This window comes from Cyprinus carpio, chromosome B5 (assembly GCF_018340385.1).
Source record: "Cyprinus carpio isolate SPL01 chromosome B5, ASM1834038v1, whole genome shotgun sequence".
NCBI classification, from domain to species: Eukaryota; Metazoa; Chordata; class Actinopteri; order Cypriniformes; family Cyprinidae; genus Cyprinus; species Cyprinus carpio.
Window position 1 is genome coordinate 20,142,641 of NC_056601.1, and position 14,443 is coordinate 20,157,083.

The following is a 14,443-nucleotide window of genomic DNA, read 5'->3' on the forward strand; positions in this document are numbered from 1 at the left end:
ATGTATTTATAATTTTAGTTGCAATATTAGTTGGCCAAGGCAATGGTTTGTGATATGGTCTTGAGTAATTAGCAGTTTGATTGAATGTTTTGCCCCGGTCTCCCCTTTACTGTTATATCAATGGACAGATTAATATTCACACGCTGTAGGATTCTACACGCTCTTTAAAGCAAAACCTTTATACTGTAGACAAATAATGTCTCCTTTATTATGACTGGTGCTATCAAACCTAGAAGAATCACCAGCAACTGAATCAGTGGAAACACTTACTGTGCACTTTCATATAATATTGCACGTATTATATAATATATAAACTGCAAACTCTGCATTATTTATTGACTGACTGAGTTTTTTTTTTCCAGAAGTAAATGCATGTTTGTAGAGCTGACTAATAAGAGGAGGGGTTTCATATGCAAATGAGACCAACCTGTTGAATACTCCCAGTACCTGCGGAAGTTCATTGCTCAAACTTACAGCTGTCGTCCCAGACTCATCTGCTGATAATACCTTTAAAAAAGCTTTGACCAACAGGTAGGCCTATTTCGATGGGTAGCATTTGATGGTGTTTTAGGAAAGAAAAACATTATTTTGTTTCCTGATGCATAGTAACCATCTGATTATTAATTCTTTATTAATAATTAGTTATTAAGCTATTGTTTTTTTATTTTTCTCAAGCATCACTTATTTAGGGTAGGTAAAGTATTATTATTTATTGCATTTATTAATGCATTATTCTAACTGTTTAAACTAAAACTAAACTGATCTGTTATAGACCAGTGGTATTTAAAAAAAAATACTTTTCTCTATAAATACAGCTAATTATGATGTTAGCACTATAGTAACCAATAAACTGCATTTTATGTCAGTTTATGTCAAAAGATGTTCAACAAGTGTTGAAGTAAGTGTATTGTTGAGCATTTCACCTCTGCAGTAAGTAGGAGAGACCCGCCCTTTGTGACGGTTCCTTTTTCCATTGGGGGTGGAGATCTGTGCCTGAGGGCATGACAAGACTCGTCCACCTCATCACCCACATCATACCAGGCCAGCGGTCTGAATTTGTGGAAGCTTTAGTACAATTTTAAAGGGGTCATACGATGCTGCTAAAAAGAACATAATTTTGTGTATTTGGTGTAATGTAATGTGTTTATGCGGTTTAAAGTAAAAAAAAAAAAAAAAAAAAAAAAAAACCTTTTTTCCACATACTGTACATTATTGTTTCTCCTCTATGCCCCACCTTCTGAAACACGTCGTTTTTTACAAAACTCATCATTCTGAAAAAGCGAGATGTGCTCTGATTGGCCAGCTATCCAGTGCGTTGTGATTGGTCGAATGCCTCAAGCGTGTGATGGAAATATTATGCCCCTTAACTTATGATGCCGGCTCCCAGGCCAGTCTGATTGTGCACATCTGTTAGGAGTAACTAATTAACTCGGGATATTGGTTTATTTCGTGTCAGAGGGAGTGTAAGGCACGTTTATAAACCAAATAACTTAAACTCCAACTGAAATCAAAATTGACCATATTTACTTTGCCTAAATTGATCCATGCAAGTCAATCCACACAAAACATTTTTTTGGCTTCTAATCATTAATCAAAATCTGAAAATGCCCCTCCCCTCTGCATTGGAGGACCTTCCCTGATGACGTAGGTTTGACGGTTTGGGTGTCTGCTTAGCATCCGTAACCACACCCCTCCAACTGACGGGAGACAGGCTGCCTGTGTGTTTGCGAGCATTGACAGCGCGTGAAAGGAGAGATGGCGAGGAGGTGCATTTTTGGTTCTAGATCCAATCAGGTGCTAGTTGGAAAATAAAGCCACTCCCACTATTTTTCCTCATTTAGTATTCCGTTTCTCTCGGAAATACGTCACAACAATGGAGAAAAGTCAGTTGCAACTTCCAGTGTTGTGCCCAATTTTGACCCCCTGCCAAATTATTACCCCCCTCGTTCAAATCGCTACCTGATTGCCTAATCCCAACCCCACCTCTAATCCTAACCCCTCCCCCAAACCTACTCCTAAACCTACCAATACTAGGGGGGTAATAATCTAGCAGGGGGTCAGAATTGGGCACAACACCGGTTCACGCAGACTTTAAGTAATTTGTGGATTAGTGCGTACTGTAGAGACCCGAACGATTTCAAACGATTCGGTTCGATTTGGTGAATTGGTTCGACCGGTTCACTAAGAAGATCCGGTTAAATAGAAAGATTCGTTCGCGATCTGGACATCACTAGACGAGACAAAACCAATAAATCCCATTACAAATGACGCATTTGTTGCATCCAGTGGGGACATAATTACTGGTTATAATGACTTATACTGTCTTTTTACGCGTTGCTTTGCGTATATTGCTGTTTAAACATAAAACCATGTCTGCATCTGTGATCTGAGAAATGACAAACAAGCCTACTCTACTGCTCAAAACTCGCATTTGAATCTTCATTGGCAAATTATTTAAATATAAAAAACATACTTACAGGCTGTCAACTTTATAGAAACAGCCCTGCATAGTTTAGATTCAACCCTAATTAAACACACCTGATCCAACTAATCAAGTCCTTCAGGCTTATCTGAAAGCTACATGGTATGTGTGTTGAAGCAGGGTAGGAACAAAACTCTGCAGGGCTCCGGCCCTCCAGGAACTGAGTTTGACATCCCTGCTCTATTTGATCTTATTCTCAACAATAGACTATGTGGAACACAAGATCATGCAAAATACAGCTATTGTGTATAGCTGTTACAATAGTTGTTGTTTTCAAACAGCACCATGGTGAACCACCCTGAATTTGAGAAGGCAGGAAAGCAGCCAGGACTGCAGGTGTGGAGGATTGAGAACATGGATTTGGTGCCTGTCCAGAAGAATCTTCATGGTGGCTTCTACACAGGCGATACTTACATAATCCTCAATACCATAAAGCAAAACTCTGGAAATCTACAATATGACCTTCACTTCTGGATAGGTGAGACTGTGGTTAGTGTAAATGCAAGGTCCTCTGTGTGCACTGGGTAAATGGTGTGCAAGTTCACTGAAAACCTATTTATGAACATTGTTAATTGCATCTCCAGGTGATGAATGCTCAATGGATGAGAGTGGGGCAGCTGCTATCTTCACCGTCCAAATGGATGATTTCCTTGGAGGAAAACCCATCCAGTACAGAGAAGTACAGGGATACGAGTCAAAAACCTTTGTAGGCTACTTCAAATCAGGCCTCAAATACATGGTGGGTAGAGTTAATACGTTTACCATGCTTTGATGCATAATATGCAAATATGGAGTCTCATGCAAAATGTATTTGGGTACTTGGTCAGTTCATAATAGCAAAATGCTAAGTCATTTTTCTTACCAAACTGCTTTTAATTTCTTCAGCAAGGTGGAGTTGCCTCTGGATTTAAACACGTAGCTTCCGGTGAAGTGAATGTTAAGCGAGTTCTCCATGTGAGTGGTAGACGTGTGGTCCGGGCCACTGAGGTACCTGTGAGTTGGGACAGCTTCAACCAGGGTGATTGCTTCATCCTAGACTTTGGACAGGTGAAAGATGTCATGAATGAATGAATGTTTTGCTTTTTCTCTTACATTTAATCATAAGGTATCCAATGTATTCATGCTATTTCTTTTATACTTGCATCAGGAGATATACCAATGGTGTGGGTCCAAGTGTAACCAGTTTGAGAGACTGAAGGCAACCAGTGTTTCCAAAGATATTCGTGATAATGAACGTTGTGGGAGAGCTAAACTTTATGTATGTGAAGAAGGATCAGAAAATGAGAAGATACTAACGGTTAGTATAATAAAAAGAAGACGTTTTATTCAGTCATTTTCGATATAGTGCTAGAATACTCCACACAACATTTAAAAAAAAAAAGCATCATACACTTGTGGACTTTGTAAATGGTTACAGAGAGGAACTGGATATCAAATATTATACAATTGAAGATCACACGCTTCCAGACCGTCATTCTGGACAAAATAAACTCGCATAGAGACATTTGCCTTATTCCTAAAAGTAAAAGTTTGTAAAATATCAAACATATTTAACATTTGACTGAACTGAACTGGCTCTAAATTGGCTTAGCTAGTAGTGTTGACTCCAAGACTGCAAATCGTCAGAAATCAGGCCAAACATTGTGTAGTGTATTTTAGATTTTAGTAAGGATTCAAGATTTTCTGAATGCAAATGCTTTACTATATTTTGTCAGATACTTGGACCAAAGCCTGATCTTCCTGATGCACAGACTGAAGACACCAAGACTGATGCATCCAACAGGAAGTCTGCAAAATTGTACAAGGTACAGTAAGCTACACTCTCTAGGTTTTCTGTGAGAAATACTGAAAATTTTACAAAAATGGTTTATTCTTGTGCTCATTATTACCTAGGTGTCAGACGCCAGTGGGAGTATGTCGGTCACTTTGGTGGCTGAAGAAAACCCCTTTACCCAGAGTGCACTGCAGTCCACCGACTGCTTCATCTTGGACCATGGTTCCAATGGCAAGATATTTGTCTGGAAAGGTCAGCTCAGCAAATCAATAAAATTAATTCAAAATTTTAATTTGGATCATGCCTAAGTGTAAATCTTGACCTTTTATTTATTTAATATAACAGGTAAAGAGGCTAATAAAGAAGAGCGGAGTGCAGGTATGAAAGCTGCTGAGGACTTCATCAGTAAGATGGGCTATCCCAAACACACTGAAGTCCAGATCATCCCTGAGAATGGAGAGACTCCTCTCTTCAAACAGTTCTTCAAGTTCTGGCAGGATACAGACCAGACAAAGGGTATGGGACAAGCCTATGTGCCTAACAAAATTGCCAAGATCAAGAAAGTGCCCTTTGATGCATCATCTTTGCACAAATCGGAGGCAATGGCTGCTCAGCATGGAATGGTAGATGATGGAAAGGGTGAGAAAAAGGTAAATGTGTTCTGTAATATTGTACAACAGATTGTAATGATCAAGTGTTTTTTTTTTTTTTAGTTTATTATGTAGACAAAATAATGGACAATTTGTCTTGTTTTGTTGCTTTGGAAAGATTTGGCGCATTGAGGGATCAGACAAGGTACCAGTTGACCCATCCATTCATGGGCAGTTCTTTGGAGGAGACAGTTATATCATCCTGTACCACTACAAGCATGGGGGACGTCAGGGGCAGATAATATATATATGGTAAGAGCTATAGACCTACTTCTGGAATTCATTCAGCCCTTTATGAATGCTGAACCTGGAAAATAAAGTAAATGCCAAAGAATTTGGTCCTAAGCCAAGGGCTTTGTCTGCTCATGTTACAGAACATGGTTGTTATGTATCTCTGCAAATCAGTATATCAAATCCGGAATCTCTTAGCCCTGCTAGGTTTATATTAGTCAATATGTGAGTCATCACTGTATCAAAGGTTTATTAAATGAAGTTCCTATACGCAAGTTAGGGAGGAGCGAGCCCATCTAATCTTTCAATCAACAGCCAGAGTATATAAGCAGCTGCTTACCTCTCTCCAGCCTCAGCTGTTCCAGCATCCCTCCACATTCCCTAATCTCCACCTTCATCTTGGGTACCTTGCCCTTCGTAATCATCCTATATCAAGCCTCTGTGGGGGTATATCAGAGCTTGAGCTGAAGCTGCTTCATCCAGCCCCTCATCAATGGACAGCAAGCCAAATAAGTTTAAACATTATTTCCTAAAGCTAACATGGGCAAACAAACTCATTAAATGGGATTGTTTGTTATGTCCGCAGGCAGGGGGAAGAGTCCAGTCAAGATGAGAAGGGGGCTTCTGCCATTCTGGCTGCCCAGCTTGATACAGAGCTCGGTGGGAGTCCTGTGCAGGTGACATTTGCTTGTTGCATCGATTACAATATTCACCTACTTGATGTCTATTGAAATAGAGAAAAGGGGTGTCCACTTCTGCTTTTGTAGGGCAAATGTCCTGCAGAGTTTAGCTCCAGAGTTTTTACACACTTGTCTGAAGGTTTCTAGTAATCCTGAAGTCTTTGATTAGCAGGTTTGGGTGTGTTTCATCAGGATTGGACCTCTGCAGTATAGTAGCCCTTCAAGAGCAGAATTGGACATCCTTGATATATACCATCAAAACTAATTAGTAACACCAGTTTGAATGTGAATGTTTATGAAGTGCAAGTAATTGAAGGCAAAGAACCCCCTCATCTCATGAGTATCTTTGGCGGGAAGCCAATGGTGGTGCACAAGGGTGGGACTTCACGAGAGGGTGGCCAATCTAAGGCTTCTGCAATCCGCCTTTTCCAAGTTCGTGCCAATCCTGCTGGGCACACACGAGCTGTTGAGGTGAGTGAAAAGAATGGACATGTGCTTTGAATGTATCATTAATGACGCAGTTTCATTTTGTTAAATGTTCTTCTTTTGAAAATATATGCAAAATTGGTTCTCTATTGACAGTTGTTGCACACTTTGCCTGAAACAGGTTGAGCCGGTAGCCTCCAGCCTCAATTCCAACGATGCCTTTGTTTTGGTGACTGCTTCAGGCTCTATGCTGTGGCTGGGTCATGGTGCAAGTAATGCAGAAAAGAATGGAGCCAAAAAGCTTGGCAGCATTTTAGGAGTGGACCTTTCAGAGATGTCAGAAGGAGCAGAGGGAGGTAGGTGTACTTCTGTCATTGGTAGAGGAATGTTTTACTGTACTTATTTAAAAGTTGCATTCAGAATATGGATGAACCCATACTGAACAACTCTTGTTCTTTCTCAAATTTCTATGTAGATGGCTTCTGGAGTGCTCTTGGAGGAAAAGCAGAGTATCGCACTTCTGAAAGGCTCAAGAGCAAAATGGACACCCATCCTCCTAGGCTTTTTGCATGCTCTAACAAGACAGGACAATTCCTTGTGAGTTTCCATGTTGAATGGTTCAACTTCTAGTCCACTGAACATAGACCATGAAAACAGAAAAGAATCTTGCATTTTTCACAATTTATGTTCGTTCTGTGCCAATCTAGATTGAAGAGGTGCCAGGAGAGATGACCCAAGAGGACTTGGCTCCAGATGATGTCATGATTCTGGACACATGGGATCAGGTAAAATGTGTTTGTGTGCGCGACAATAAAATGCACTCAAGAAAATGAAAACTAACACTGTAATGCTTGAAACCATTTTCTCCAGTCTTTGTTTGGATCGGAAATGAAGCTAATGAAGATGAAAAAAGTGAAGCTTTGACTTCAGGTGAGAAGTATCCCATTTTCATCTGCAACATTTTGCTACAGTTTTCATTAGCTAACAATTTATCTTTATCTTTGTCTCTCCTAATATAGCTGCCAAATATATTGAATCAGATCCTGCCAGCAGGGACAAGAGAACTCCCATTGTTACAGTGAAGCAGGGCTTTGAACCCCCCACCTTTACAGGGTGGTTCCTGGGTTGGGACCATGACTTCTGGAGTTCTAACCCACTAGAACGGGCCATGGCTGGTTTGAAAATGTAAACTGATGACTCGTAGGGCTGAAGGGACAGAGTTGTTTGTTTGCTTGTTTGATCGAATGATTAAAATAGTCTATAAACACTTAACATTACCTAACATTTCTCAACTGATTTACCAACTATTGTTAACCTCATTCATTCTTGTTTTACCTTCATATGGGAAAAGGAAAAATGTCCTTGTTTACAAGACCTAATAATAAAAACTGTTTATTCAGTTCTTCATCAAAATAAATGGGTTAACAAAAAAAGGAAATTATCATACATCTTTTACATGTAAATCTTGAAAATGTCTCTCTCTTTACTTGTGGAATATTACTCACAATCACTAGTGTGACTGATCTGAACATAGTTCAAGTGGACTTGTCGTCCTCTTTCTGGCCACTCTTCTCATAATGTTCGCTGCAATGATCCTCATTAATGTCCCGAAAAATGTCAGATAGAAGGAAGCTCTGCTTCTGATCAACCTTCAGCTCACTGTCATCAAGGTCTTCACAATCTTTCATTAGGCCTGGCAAGTATCTCTCATAAAGGAAGTCAACAATGTCTGGAAGGAACAACATCATAGACATACAATACATTAAAAGACATTCAGTAGGTAAATCGTAGTCAAATCCTTACATGACCTACGAGATGTAGGTTTTTACATCCAGTTTTTTTTAATTATTATTTAAATGTACAACAAACATCCATTATTTTCCATTAGGGACATTATCAAGTCCCTGAAGTCCTTTTAGACTTAAAGTCAATTGATTTACAAGACTCAAGAAACCATTTTTTGCAGCTTCAGTTTCCATCTCTGGAGTACACTATAGAAGAAAACAATGCTGGATCTACAACTACAACCTAATGTGAAATAAATGAACACACTAACTCCAAAACACTTAGTCTTCCAATCAGGCACATAGCAAACTTTAAGCTGGTGCCACTTTGCTTGCTGGAGGAACATCCCTATGAGACAAAGGACAAAGACGTGACACCAAGCTTGTTTACACCACCAACAGCATCATCATGCCTGAACAAGCAGGTGCATTATTCTAGTTACTTACTGGGAAACTGAATAATGTAACCTGTGTAATTTTGCTCAGATGCCATTTACTCTACTTAACTCCTTAGAGGATTTTCTTTATTCCGAAACTAGCAATATCACCATGGTAATCTACAGAGATTATGAAATTCACATATCATCGGAAAAGATTCCAATGTTCAACAAATATACTTTCAACAACAGCAAGGTTTCAATTAATCTGGGTTTTAATGGATATAATATCATAGTTATATACAAAGAGACAAGATGAATGTTGCCAAGACATTATTTACCAACAAACTACAGAAATAATTTTAAAAATCCATTCAAAGATAAAAGACCTTGTAAATTCAATCACTTGTTTCAAACATTTTTCAAAATATTTTGTTTTGTGCTCAACAGAAGAAAGAAAATTCTTTAAATGTTTGGACCAACTTGAGGGTGATTAAATAAAATAATTTTCATTTTTGAGTGAAGTATCCCTTTTAATCTTTTTTAAATGATTTCCTAGTTGTAGGGCTATATTTTTTAAATGGAGAAATTTTTAAATGGAGTCTTAAAAACCAAGAAAATCAAAAGAGCCATGATAACCAAAAGAATCATGATAAGATCATAAATCGTGATCTTGACGAAAGAAATGTATACTATTTGCCACATCACCCACCCCAAACTGCATATAATCCTCACCCGAAAACAGCTGTGAGATCATCCCAGTTGACGTCCATAATATCCTCCGCTTGCAATTGATACATTTTGTGTGAATACATGACATAGAAGCCAGATAAAGAAAAACATGTCAGGATAACAAAAGCAAAGCAAGCATGCAAAAACAAGATATCTTACGCTTTAATGAGTCTGATTTTGGCCTCCTGAGCTTTCCTTCTCCAACAAGTCCCTGAAGACATCTGCTCAGCGAGGATGGAGATCCTTAGGGGTGAAAAAGAAAATTCAGGGACAATGCTGATTATACAAATAGAGAATTCCTTAACATGTATTAAACATGCCACCATTTAATACAAGTTTTCAATGACTCTCTCACCATTTCTTTATACATTTGCTCCAACATCGAGTTTTAAACTTCAGAGAATATTGAACTAGGGCAATTTTTGGTATTTCTCTACTGACTCTTTTTGGTGTTGTTTTATTAGGGGACTCAGATTTCAGCACTGTTACAATATGGTCTCGCACAGCCCTCAAATGTCTCTGCTCCTACTTTGCAGACCTCTGCCCACTTTGGGGAAGTCGTGGCCTAGTGGTTAGAGAGTTTAACTCCTAACCCTAAGGTTGTGGGTTTCGAGTCTCGGCCCGGCAATACCACGACTGAGGTGCCCTTGAGCAAGGCACCAAACTCCCAACTGCTCCCCAGGCGCCGCAGCATAAATGGCTACCCACTGCTCCGGGTGTGTGTTCACAGTGTGTGTGTGTTCACTGCTGTGTGTGCGCACTTTGGATGGGTTAAATGCAGAGCACGAATTCTGAGTATGGGTCACCATGCTTGGCTGTATGTCACGTCACTTTCACTTTTTCTAGCTGTGTGATGCAAATTGATGAGATACAAATGACCAACCATCATTAACCCTAGAATTTACAATGTTGGAAATTTACAGTAGAAAAGCAGCTTGCTGAATCAGACTTACCTGTATTAAGTTTCTCAAGAGAGTAAGAACTTCGACCTGTCAGCTCAGAGATCTTTTGCCAGTTACTGCCATGCAGTGAATGATACTTAGGCAATGATTTGATGATGACTCTTGTAAATCTTTTAAGAAAAGGAACCACTGAGGTTTATTACAGAACAAAAATAAAAAGCAGAGCAGATCAATTTTCTAAGACCAAATACCTGTAATTTCATTTACCTTCCCTTTTAGTTTCCACCATCAAAAACTATCCTTCCCCTGCCAAAAACATCATGGCAAGGACTGGGAATTCCTTCCACTGTTCAAATTTGATTTGAAAAAAGATGACGACAGATTAAACGATGAAAATTTTACCTTTTTTAGTATAGCCTATTACAATGTTCAATATGTATTTAAATATAACAAGTCTTTATATTCCAAGAAATACTCCACCCAAAAATGAAAATTCTAAGTACATGGGACGACATGAGGGTGAGAATTTTCATTTGGGTAGACTATAAATAACAAATAAAATCTTCCTGCAAATAACGTGTAAAGGCATATCTGGGACGCAAGACTAGCATGTCTCGTATTATCTCTCTACAGAAAAAAAAGTTTAAATATTGCAGGATGAGGGTGAGGATGATGACCTTAGACCTTTCCAAAACAAAATCAACAGAGACGTGAGTGAATCCAATGTGACTGTTGTGACTCACTTATCTTTTAAAAAAACTTGTAGACCTTTTTCATCTTTGTCAATTCCTGTCTCTCTTCTGGGAAATGTTTTGGATGAAAGAGCTTGGTAGCATCTTTCACTCCTATGAGAGCGATAGAAACTCTAACATTCTGTCTTAACCTCTTGTTTTCTGCATTAGAGAATCTTCCATGCCTCAACATGATGCCTATGGACACAAGTGTGAATAATTGACGGGAAAAATTATTAGCCTTCTTTTATATGGACAAAATACATTTATGACATTAATCTTCATGTATAAATAAGTTATATAGGCTTATCTGACTAATAATAAATTAAAGTATTATTTCTAACGTTTGAGATTGACAAATCAAAAATATTAATAGATTAGATAGAATCAGCCTACCTTGCTTTCTGAATTCCTTGAACCTCGGCAAATCATACATGATCATTTTACTGATTTCATGTGAGCTTTTGGACTCAATTTTAGGACAAAATTCTTTCAGTTCATTCAGTTGATTGGGATCAACTTCTGGTTCATCCAACAACGTTCACCTTCTTTTGCGCTTTCTAATACTAATTAGTAAGGCAGGTTCTTCCTCATGTTCTGTGATGATTACAGGTTGTTCTTCTTGTGCCTTGTCCTCACAGTCTGCTTGTGTCACATTTGCTCTCCTTTTCTTTTTCTTAGCAGGCTTCTGAGGCTCTTGTGACTCTGCTGTGGGTGTTTTCTTATCTTTTACTTTATGCAGGCTTGTGACAACCTCCACTCCTTCATTAAATTTCTTTTTGTCTGTAGGTGTCTGCAGGCTTACAATCTCCAGTTTCTTATTTTAGTTTTTCTTCTTTTTGTGGTCATCTGTGTAAATATACAGGTGCATCTCAATAAATTAGAATGTCATGGAAAAGTTCATTTATTTCAGTAATTCAACTCAAATTGTGAAACTCATGTATTAAATTCAATGCACACAGACTGAAGTAGTTTAAGTCTTTGGTTCTTTTAATTGTGATGATTTTGGCTCACATTTAACAAAAACCCACCAATTCACTGTCTCAACAAATTACAATATGGTGACATGCCAATCAGCTAATCAACTCAAAACACCGGCAAAGGTTTCCTGAGCCTACAAAATGGTCTCTCAGTTTGGTTCACTAGGCTACACAGTCATGGGGAAGACTGCTGATCTGACAGTTGTCCAGAAGACAATCATTGACACCCTTCACAAGGAGGGTAACCACAAACATTCATTGCCAAAGAAGCTGACTGTTCAAAGAGTGCTGTATCCAAGCATGTTAACAGAAAGTTGAGTGAAAGAAAAAAGTGTGTAAGAAAAATGACCAACCGAGAGAACCGCAGCCTTATGAGGATTGTCAAGCAAAATCGATTCAAGAATTTGAGTAAACTTCACAAGGAATGGACTGAGGCTGGGGTCAAGGCAATAAGAGCCACCACACACAGACGTGTCAAGGAATTTGGCTACAGTTGTGGTTTTCCTCTTGTTAAGCCACTCCTGAACTACAGACAACATCAGAGGCGTCTTACCTGGGCTAAGGAGAAGAAGAACTGGACTGTCCTCTTTTCAGATGAGAGCAAGTTTTGTATTTCATTTGGAAACCAAGGTCCTAGAGTCTCAAGGAAGGGTGGAGAAGCTCATAGCCCAAGTAGCTTGAAGTCCAGTGTTAAGTTTCCACAGTCTGTGATGATTTGGGGTGCAATGTCATCTGCTGGTGTTGGTCCATTGTGTTTTTTGAAAACCAAAGTCACTGCACCCGTTTACCAAGAAATTTTGGAGCACCTTATGCTTCCTTCTGCTGACCAGCTTTTTGAAAATGCTGATTTCATTTTCCAGCAGGATTTGGCACCTGCCCAAACTGCCAAAAGTTGGTTAAATGACCATGGTGTTGGTGTGCTTTGACAGGCCAGCAAACTCACCAGACCTGATTCTCTATGGGGTATTGTCAAGAGTAAAATGAGAAACAAGAGACCAAAAAATGCAGATGAGCTGAAGGCCACTGTCAAAGAAACCTGGGCTTCCATACCACCTCAGCAGTGCCACAAACTGATCACCCCATGCCACACCGAATTGAGGCAGTAATTAAAGCAAAAGGAGCCCCTACCAAGTATTGAGTACATGTACAGTAAATGAACATACTTTCCAGACGGCCAACAATTCACTAAAAATGTTTTTTATTTTATTTTTTTATTGGTCTTATGAAGTATTCTAATTTGTTGAGATAGTGAATTGGTGGGTTTTTGTTAAATGTGAGCCAAAATCATCACAGTTAAAAGAACCAAAGACTTAAACTACTTCAGTCTGTGCATTGAATTTATTTAATACACGAGTTTCACAATTTGAGTTGAATTACTGAAATAAATGAACTTTTCCACGACATTCTAATTTATTGAGATGCACCTGTACTGTGATATATGTAGAGCATGATAGCATCACGCAGTTGCTGCAGATTTGTCGGCTGCCATCCATGATGAGAATCTCTTGTTCCACCACATCTCAAAGCTGCTCTATTGGATTGAGATCTGGTGACTGTGGAGGCTATTTGAGTAAAGTGAACTCATTGTCATGTTCAAGAAACCAGTCTGAGATGATTTGAGCTTTGTGACCTGGTGCATTATCCTGCTGGAAGTAGCCATCAGAAGATGGGTACACTGTAGTCATAAAGGGATGGACATGGTCAGTAACAATACTCAGGTAGGCTGTGGTGTTTAAATTGGTACTAAGGGGCCCAAAGTGTGCCAAGAAAATATCCCTCACACCATTACACCACCACCACCAGCCTGAACCATTAAGACAAGGAAGGATGGATCCATGCTTTCATGTTCTTTACGCCAAATTCTGACCCTACCATCTGAATGTCGCAGCAGAAATCGAGACTCACCAGACCAGGCAACGTTTTTCCAATCTTCTACAGAGAATGGGAATCTACGTCACGCCGCGTTTGATTCCGCCATGTTTTAGGTCACGCTCAGGAGCACACAGTGTAAACACCCAAATCACCACAGAAAAAGCTGACCGTTTACTATTAATATTTTTTTGAAAACCATCTTACATACTCTTAGAATAAAACAGACTAATATGCAAATCTCTTTAAATAAAAAATAATAAAATATTCGCTCTGTGGTTTGTCTGAGAGGAACATTGAAAAAAGCACCGGCCGTGCAAAGGGCTATGGCAAATGATGTAAAGTAATTTTCAGGGGAAGTTGCTAAAGACAGATTGATTTGTTGCCAAAAGTTGCTAAAAGACGTTGTGATGTCCTTGCGTGATGACGTCATTGCATAACCATTACACAAAACAGCGTTTTTACATAGAATACACAAGATTACTCAAATCTCAGCGAAAGATATTTTTTAAATTTTATGTTCATAAAAAATATAAACCTTAAAATATTTCAATCTGTAAAAGTAACAAAATCTTTATGACCCTTTTTTTACAACATTTAATTATTGAACAGTTACACATTTTATTTATTTTCTTATTAACCAGTAAAACTGCACATTCTGAACAATTATAGTTTTAAGCAGTGTATTGGTAGTTAGTATGATACACAAAAGTCTGTAAAAATAGGACACAGTGTACTGTTTGTATGAAGGAACAATCCATATTTATTTTTCACAGGTGTTTTACCTGTGTTTGAAATTCCACATTGTATTTTGTGTATTAAGCT

General features: G+C 38.7%; 1 protein-coding gene and 1 pseudogene across 1 annotated transcript; one reads left to right on the forward strand and one right to left on the reverse strand.

Annotated features, from left to right (window-relative positions):
• The first annotated feature begins 381 nt into the window (after nt 1–381).
• LOC109082350 (gelsolin-like) lies at nt 382–7,969 on the forward strand. Its single transcript, XM_042724825.1, has 16 exons — nt 382–531; nt 2,764–2,960; nt 3,067–3,221; nt 3,368–3,529; nt 3,630–3,779; nt 4,198–4,287; nt 4,376–4,508; nt 4,602–4,906; nt 5,025–5,158; nt 5,724–5,814; nt 6,118–6,288; nt 6,425–6,599; nt 6,719–6,840; nt 6,951–7,028; nt 7,113–7,173; nt 7,263–7,969. Exons 2-16 carry the CDS (start codon nt 2,768–2,770, stop codon nt 7,430–7,432), a joined length of 2,190 nt encoding a protein of 729 aa, XP_042580759.1. The 5' UTR covers nt 382–531; nt 2,764–2,767; the 3' UTR covers nt 7,433–7,969.
• A 329-nt stretch (nt 7,970–8,298) lies between these two features.
• Nucleotides 8,299–13,586, reverse strand: LOC122137356 (annotated as a pseudogene).
• Nucleotides 13,587–14,443: the final 857 nt, after the last annotated feature.